The sequence below is a fragment of the Gekko japonicus genome, unplaced genomic scaffold, assembly GCF_001447785.1.
Source record: "Gekko japonicus isolate JY-2015 unplaced genomic scaffold, Gekko_japonicus_V1.1 scaffold591, whole genome shotgun sequence".
Lineage (NCBI taxonomy): Eukaryota > Metazoa > Chordata > Lepidosauria > Squamata > Gekkonidae > Gekko > Gekko japonicus.
In genome coordinates this window covers 834,434-842,911 of record NW_015171521.1, presented here as the reverse complement: position 1 = coordinate 842,911, position 8,478 = coordinate 834,434, and the positions used below count along the sequence as shown (strand labels likewise).

The following is an 8,478-nucleotide window of genomic DNA, read 5'->3' as shown; positions in this document are numbered from 1 at the left end:
CATTCCTGGACTTGGAAAACAGGGCAACTCCTTTCTGCTTAGCAGCCTCATAATTCCGAGCCCACAAGAGGTTTCTTCTCTAGACATGCAAGTTCCTGTGGCAATAGCCTGGACAGTCCTGTTATCGTAATTACACTTTAAAGTGTACCATTATTAAATATTTATGGAACCAAACTATTTTAAACTATGTGGTAAGTCACCCTGAGCCCCGGGAAAGACAGGCTACAAATATCTGAGACATTATTATTTAGACAGTGCCGTTGGTATCCTAGGCGCTTTACTAAATTTAACTGCCTCCCATTTCCTAGTTCTCCAGTACAATTTCAAGATAGGTCAGCCAAGAAATCATCAACTGAAACTGATATGGAGGGAATTCAGTGATGCCTTCGGAATAAGCAGGGCCCCATAACAAACTGTTTTCTTTAAACACTCTGACTCACCTAAGTCAGTGTTGTGGCTGGACAGGAGTTGCCGGAATTTCTCCAAGCGGGTTTTCTCACGCACTGTCATTGGAGGAGCCCCTGAAGCATTTTGGTCAGAGATGCGAGCAACAAGTGGAATGATGGGTCGGAGTGGGAGAGACTGTTGTTTGTGGAGTGGGTTGCGCATATAGCCATCCTCTATAAGAAGATAAAGAGGACCATCAGACTGTGAGCACACTGGAGAGCAGCAAGCATGGAAAGTAAGGGACTTTCCACAATCCACCATTTTCTTGATTTATGTAGAACAAAGTTGGAGTCCAGTGGCACCTTTAAGACCAACAAAATTTTATTTGGGGTATAAGCTTTCGTGTGCAAGCACACTTCTTCATTAGGCAAAAGCTTTTGCTCAGAATAAAACCTTGTTGGTCTTAAAGGTGCCACTGGACTCAGACTTTGTTCTGCTGCTTCAGATCAATAAAGCTACCCAGCTGAATCATTCTTCATTTATTTAGAGTTGTGAATGCTTGATCAGGTCTCTAATGCATGCATGGCAGGGAGAAGCCCTACAGTTGTAATTTTTTCTACTCCCCCAATGAATGATAAAGAAGACCTTCAGCTGATTGATGAACCTTTACCTGTCATGCCATTATGAAACAGCCTCAAGACCGGACTATATCAGCCTTTCTGGGAATACTCTACTTTGATGGCACATTCTACAGAACAGCAGGTGAAGCAATGCTTTAAGGCTCATCCATAGATAAATTTTATTTTATTTATTTCCTTCAATGTATACCCTGCCCTCCCCGCAAGGCAGGCTCAGGGTGGGTTCCAACCTGTAATAATCTGCTGAGTGCAAATTTACATAATAAAAACAGACTAACAAAATACACACAATAAAAACAGTAAAATAAGTACAACACTAAACACTTTAAAATAAATTATAGCTCAAAAGACACATAAGAGCGAATCACTAGGGGGGGGAGGGGGGAGGCCAGATTTAATTGGATACCCACTGCCTCAGCTGAAGGCCTGGCGGAAGAGCTCCATCTTGCAGGCCCTGCAGAGCCATAAAAGCTTTCGCAGGGCCCTAATTTCTGACGGGAGCTCATTCTACAAGGCAGGGGCCAGGGCTGAAAAGGCCCTGGCCCTAGTTGAGGCAAGTCAGATATTCCTAGGGCCAGGGACTGTCAGCAGATGCTGATTCATAGAGCACAATGCCCTCCAGGGCTCATATGGGGAGAGGCATATGAAGCAACAAATAATTCCTCATCCCTTTTGTCTTAGCTACCCCCACTGATCAGCATGAAAAAATGCTATATTGCCAGCAACAGACTTATAGGGGTGGCTGTCAGATTACTGAACATGGCTTAGATCACCTGACCTGCCCTTTAAACACTTGACATGGGCCGCTTTCTCACTGCTCTACGGGCCATCTCTTCCTGTTCAGTCCTTTCCCCTTGCTTCAGTCTTCATGCTCTCTTCTCATTTCTGTCTCTAGCGTGTTAAACAGCAAACCTAACAGGAGGCTGGAGAAGTAAGGAAGCAGGGAACCACAAGGTAATTTAGAATTGGAAACTCCCCAAATTCTTGTATACCTGTATCCCAAGCCAGTTACCAAACACACACAGTGGTATGATGTAGCCTCAGATGCCATCTGGTGGTGATAGTATGACGGGAGGCTAATTTCTACAATAGTTCCTGAATAACTGCATTAGTCTACTGTAGCAAAACATAGCAGAAGTCCAGTAGCCCCTTAAAGACTAACAACATTTAGTTCAGCATGAGTTTTTGCTACTTGGTGGTCATTTCTTTAGAATGCATCTGAAGAAGTGAGCTCGGGTTCATGAAAGCTTATGCTGGAATAAATGGTTTACTCTTTAACACGTCACCAGACTTTTGTTTTGTTTAATTTTTAAAGCCAGCAGTAGTATGTATGCTTCACTTACTGAACTAGCACCTACACAAAACAACAGGCACTTATCTAAACTATTCAGAATATACCTTCTATATGTTCTCAATAGTCTCCGCTTAAAGTTTCACTGGCTCCCCCCAAAGCCTCTAGTTTGACCCCAAAAATCCATATTGGTTTTCACCACTAACCAAAAAGCCTTTATTCACAGAAGTTTGGCCCAATCAGTCCAAAAGAGGTTCATTAGAACTTACTGACAATCCAAAGTAAATGAATTAACTCCACCAACATTTGATGCTGTGTTTAACTCTAACAAAGTAATCTCAGTTCGGACCTGGATGGCCCAGGCGAGCCCAATCTCATCAGATCTCAGAAGCGTAGCAGGGTTGGCCATGGTTAGTATTCGGATGGGAAACTGCCAAGGAATTCCAGGGTTGCTATGCAAAGTCAGGCAATAGCAAACCACTTCTGTTAGTCCCTTGCCTTGATGACACTTTACACATACGCACAATCTGAGTTTTGTATCACGAAAACCTTCATTCACAAGATTAAAAACTGACTGAAACCTAGGCCATCGTTCTGTTTCTAATACAAACCATCAATTATAATTATACAGATCAAACAAATCTGAATATACTTTCTTACTTTACCAATTTTATTCTGCTCCCATTAAGTACAGAAAGGAACAAGGAATTCCACAGAGCACAAAATCCTTGCCTTCTAAGAACCCCTACTCAACCCCCACCCCCAATGCCTCCTGGATTTCAAGATTTCACTAGGTACGGTAAGCACAAAGCCTGTTTTCTCAGCCACTGGGGAAAGAAGCCTGCATTTCTTGATAAAGATCCAATATTCTCAAGAGGTTCTGTTCTGCACTCAAGAGACAGTGTGATATTTGTGCAGAATCTATACAGCCTTGATAGAAGCATGCACTGCAGAAATGCCAGATGAGTAGGTAGAACAGGGCTCTTACCAGTTCTGGACAGTTGGGCCTCACTATTAGATTTGATAACTTTGCAGTTGTTTGGTACTTCATTCAGAACCGCCTGAGGTCGCTCAGGTTTCACACGCAGCCTGCTGTGGTTCTCCAACACCTGTGCTGCTGTGGCCTTGGCCACCTTAGAGTTCAAGGTCTGGAAAGATGAGAAGTCCTCATCTTCATCATCCCCAATGTCCCAGGCATCACTAGTGTCACGGGCAAACTCATGAAAACTGCTGGCCTTCTTATTCTTCATTGGCAGGGCACTGACCTTGGAGCGTTCTTTAATGAAGCTACAAAATGTAAGAGAATGTGTGTTATTGCCATCTCTGCACAACCAGCCACTGCCATCCCTTGGCCCATGGTATAATTTCTCCCTATTGATTTGATTTCCCTTGCCTATGAAAGACCACTTTTCCATCACACACATAATCCTACCTCTTCCAATCAGGGTGAGAATAAGGAATGCAAAATCTTTCCATGCAAACCCTACCAAGTACAAAGTTCAGAACCTGAATAGAGCTTTACAGTCTTGACACATGGGAGGCCAAACACTCCTGCCAAGCTCCTTAACAAAGAAAGCTGGCTGGCTGGCTGTCTGTCTACTGTGTGGCAAGCAAACAGAAAAAAGCAGGAGGAGAATGTATTGAACCTCAGTGAGCATGTAAAGAATCCTGGCTGGCACCCTCTAAAGAACAGCAACACCATAAATATGCTGAGAATAAAGCAGATGTTCCTTGTTGGGTTAGAAGAATAATTAGGCCTAATAATGTGTATTCCACATATAAGTTGATCTGGTCACTAAGGGGTGTTCTCTGTGTGGCTCCTTTCAAGTGGGACACTTATGATTTTACTATTCTTTAAAGGATGCCAGCCAGGACCTGCATAAATTTATGTCCCAACAAGAAATACCTAAAGTATTTAACTCCAACAAAGTAAAACAGAGCATGAAGGAGTCTGAGAACAAAAAGGAACATTACAAATTCTAAATACCAGAAAGCCAGCCCTACTAGAAACAGTCCAAGCAAGAGCAACCCGAAGACAGTGAAAATATGTCATTGGTTGCAAATGTCCTTATTGTAGAAAAAAGTGGGGCTGTGAGGTCATCTGAAAGAGACCTTTTTTTGGCCATCACAATGTCATAAAGCTTCTGTTCAAATAATACTTTGGTTTAGTACAAAATTGGTTTTCTACCTTCAACTTTTATTTTTCCTATTTCTCAGGTGGCAAAAATTAAAGATATTTGTGCTATCATGGCATATGGTGCAGCTCACTCTCTCATTGTATACTTGCAATGTTTTCTATTGGAAAACAGGACATTTATACCTTTAGACTCCATAAATATGCCAAATAATACAATTATATGTGCTAACTAATTTATAAGTTACGTATTTTATGCTGTTAAATAAGTAAAAGAAGTTTAGCTTTGATAGAAAAGAATTGCATCTATTTTAATCCACCCCATCTCCATTCTGCCTCCCAAATGGGGGGAAAACTCTCCCAGTTTCAAAATTTCCGGTTTTACATCTGTAATAAAGGTAGAAGGCAAGCCCTTCTCATGCTCGTATGGCTAGTATTTTCAAAGGCAATAAGCTAACTCCTAGATCACCAGAGTATGAGCCAGAGAATGCACAACCTAGGTTCAGGGAACAAAAGGCTCCACCCTAGAATCTCTAATTGTTTCAGGGGCACCAAGGAGGTACAGTCTAATGCAGTCATCAATTACTTCTCATATAAAATTAAATTGTCATTTTATTTTCCAGTGTGAAGGATTTCAGTGTAGAGGCACTGTAAGCCACTAAGCATCCAAAGACAATAATAGCAAACAGAGTTTTTCAATTTAATACTGAAGTTGAGGTTTAAGTGGCCTTTTCTATTTCTATAAGCAGCTCTGAAAATTTTCCAGGCCCTTTTCTAACCGTTTAGATGACCTCTAGCTAGAAGTTGTTAAGGAAGTTTCTTGCCCTCTGCAGTGCAAATCTCTTGTCAATCAAAGGGTGCAACTGATCAGAACTTGGGTCATAGTCTTTTGCAGGGGTCATTTCATAGAAAAAGAGGTGCAGGAGCTCATTAGCATAACTTATTTGCATATGCCACACCTCCTGATGTCACCAGAAGTGCATCAGAAGGCAACACCAACTGCTCAGGCTCCACTGGACTGTTTTGGATTGCTAGCTATTGGGGGGGGGATGCACAGATCTGCCCTAGCAGAGGAGGGAGAGCTTGTACCTGAATGAAACTTGGCCTTAAAGATGCCACTGGACTGTTTTGGATTGCTAGCTGGGGGGGGGGCAGATCTGTGCAGGAAGGAAGGAGGGAAAAAAGAGAAGGAAAGAAGGAGGGAAAGAAAGAGGGAGAGAAGGAAATGAGAGAAAGGGAAAGAAGGAGAGAAGGAAGGAAGGAAAGAAAAAGAAAGAGGCTTCTTGCTCCTCGTGGCCTGGAGCTGCTGGGAGCTTGGTGAAGCTTGTTGCATGTGCCCGCCCCCTGGGCTCTTTACTGCCGTTCTGCTCCTGTGCGCTCCTGCAGGAAATGACCCCTGGTCTTTTGAGATATACCCTACAGAATCAGCTATACTCTGAGACATATCATCATAGGCCACGTTCAGACAATAAGCACATTTCCTTCAAAACTGCCCTTTTAAAATGTAGCTGACACGGGTCTGTGTGTGTGTGCCTTCAAAAAGCCACAGCTAATTCAGACTTTGAATGAATATATATATATATATTCCAAATGGACAGAAACCTTCACGGGGCATATGCAGCTTGCAACATGCAGTTTGAAAAAGCAGCTGTCCAGCATGTAGCAATGTGATGAGGGAGGTGGGACAGAAGTGAGTGGTCTGTGAAATTTTTAAAATCAAAACAGGGTCAAAACAGGGTTTAATCAAAACTCCTGAACTGGCATATTTCTAGCAAAACTTTATTAGTCTAGACAGAGAAGTGATTCTTCAACTTCCAATTAGCAGGCATGAAGAAGAATCTACAGAGGATGGATGACTGTTAATTATCCTGCGCACACCCTTTTTCATCCATTCAGTAGTGGCCACAATCAGAGAGAAAAAATACACTGATACAGAGGGGGACTGATAATACAGTGTGATAGTACGATAACAAATGAACCAAGGTAGTATGGACTCCCTGCATATGCCCCGTGGGTGTATAAAACTGTACTTATAGCATCTATGAAGATTTGTCAAGATAGGATGACTTCGCTGTTAAACTGTGGGGTGAGAAGAGTTGCATTTACAACCTTTAAACTGTCACATTTCTTAAATGCAGCAAACAATAGGCAGGCCAGGTAGCGAACACTGCTTGGACAAGTAGTCGTCTAGTCTTTGCCCTACTTGAAGTTCACCTTCTCCTTGGAGAAATCCCTTCTACAGACCAGCATGGACTTTAGACTCCACAACCCATCAATTTCTTGACATGCTGGTTCAGCAAGGGCAATGATTGTGATGGGGATGCCTTCCCACAGTGACTCAATAGTAAGGCCACAAGTTCATTTCAAGCCCTTCAACCAATGGCTAATAGCTTGTGGTGAAAAAAGCAAACACAGAGGTCAGCTTCAAATTTGATCTCGAAGAAGAAAGTATTGGTCTAAATATAGCTCCTAACATCAACCTCAGGGGTGACAATAACTATTTCTAAAGGTGCTTCATCAGAGGATGTGAGAACATGAAGTTGTCACCCCTGAGGAAAACATTATATCAAAATGCATTGATAAAATGCATTGAACCAAAACATTCTCCCTCAGGTAACTTTGAGGTTGGCCTTTCTCTGCTTCTTTGACCATTGTTGGTGCTGCCTTCATTTATTTTTTGTATTCTTGATTATCACCAAGTAGAAAGATCTTGAAGGCTCCTCCCAAGGATGAAGTGGCATCATACACTAACAGCCGACCTTCAGGACAAGAAGGAAAACTACTTACTTTTTGGTGAGCCGGGGATCCAGGGGAGGGTGTTGAGCACCATAAACAGGCTGAATACTGCAGATGAAACAAGAAAATTGAGTGATTTGTGAGCAATTGTTCCAGGCTCAGATAGTTTGGGATATACGAAGATCCATGGAGAAACATCATCAATGGCTCCAAGTCTTAAAGTAATTCTTCAAGAGAAGCACAGACACTGCCTTCAGTACCACTGCAGAATGACCAATAGGCTAATGAACCAGTACTACAGTTAATGACCAATAGGCTAATGAACCAGTACTACAGTTAGGAGGATGGACCTGAGAATAGCTTAGCTGATAAACTCAGAGAAGGTTCCAACCCTGGTCACAATTCTATGTAATAAGCATTTCAGCATTTGTAAATCAGCATTACCGAAGAAATGGTGGAAGAACAAAGTTTGAGTCAAGTGGCACCTTTGAGACCAACGAACTTTTATTCAAAGTGTACGTTTCATGTGCAAAACATACTTCCTTCAGACAAAATGCTGGTTACTTTACCTTGTTTTCTTCTACTGGGCTCAAATAGAGCACTTGCTAATCCAGAAGTGCATGAGAGAACAGCATTTCTTTTGCTGTTTTCAGAAACTCTTTGGCTCATCCCAGTACAAGCCTATTCTGATGAATGAATGAAGGAAAAGCAGCAGATTTTCTTTCACACATCAAACAAGTTACTTGCTTGCAGCTATTGAACTGAAGAGATATTTCTCAATTAATACTGAATATAGCCTAAAATACATGGTCTCAGGGCCGGCCCCAGCTTTTTTTGCACACTAGGCGAGGATACCTTCTGCCCCCCCCCCCCAATGCACCCACCAATTTTCAAACATAAATGCATTTTAGGAAGGGCTTTTTTTTGGTGGAGGAAAAAGAGTTCCCTTTTTGTTTCAGGATGCTGGACCACCTCAGCTGGCCTCCAGCTTCTCTCCCTGCCCCCTGCGCCCCACTGCTGCGCAGGGAGGTTTTATGGGGCCGCCCTGCGGGGTGGGACCCCTGTCCCAGAGGGGAGCTCCGCCTGAGAGGGTGGGGCACTTTCCTTTGGGGCCGGCAGCCACCCCCATCCCCCTGCATCTGACTGATCCCCGCGTGAGGATCCCGTCTCCCGCAGCCCTGGCCGGCCCACAGCCCAGTGGAGCGGGGGGGACACTGACCTCACCGTCACGGTGTACCTCTCCCAGCAAATGGCATGCAGAAAGCCGGGCCAGGGCGAGAGCCTCCTGCCCG

At 43.3% G+C, this 8,478-nt stretch overlaps 1 protein-coding gene across 1 annotated transcript in view; it reads right to left on the bottom strand.

The window, feature by feature from the left end:
* TBC1D22B (TBC1 domain family member 22B) overlaps nucleotides 1-8,478 on the bottom strand; it is a 71,273-nt gene that overhangs the window by 58,191 nt on the left and 4,604 nt on the right. Inside the window, exons 2-4 of the mRNA XM_015419450.1 lie at nucleotides 7,238-7,294; nucleotides 3,305-3,603; nucleotides 441-620 (exon numbers count right to left, since the gene is read on the bottom strand). Of these exons, the coding sequence (XP_015274936.1) occupies nucleotides 441-620; nucleotides 3,305-3,603; nucleotides 7,238-7,294 (536 nt within the window). The remainder of the gene's footprint in view (nucleotides 1-440; nucleotides 621-3,304; nucleotides 3,604-7,237; nucleotides 7,295-8,478) is intronic.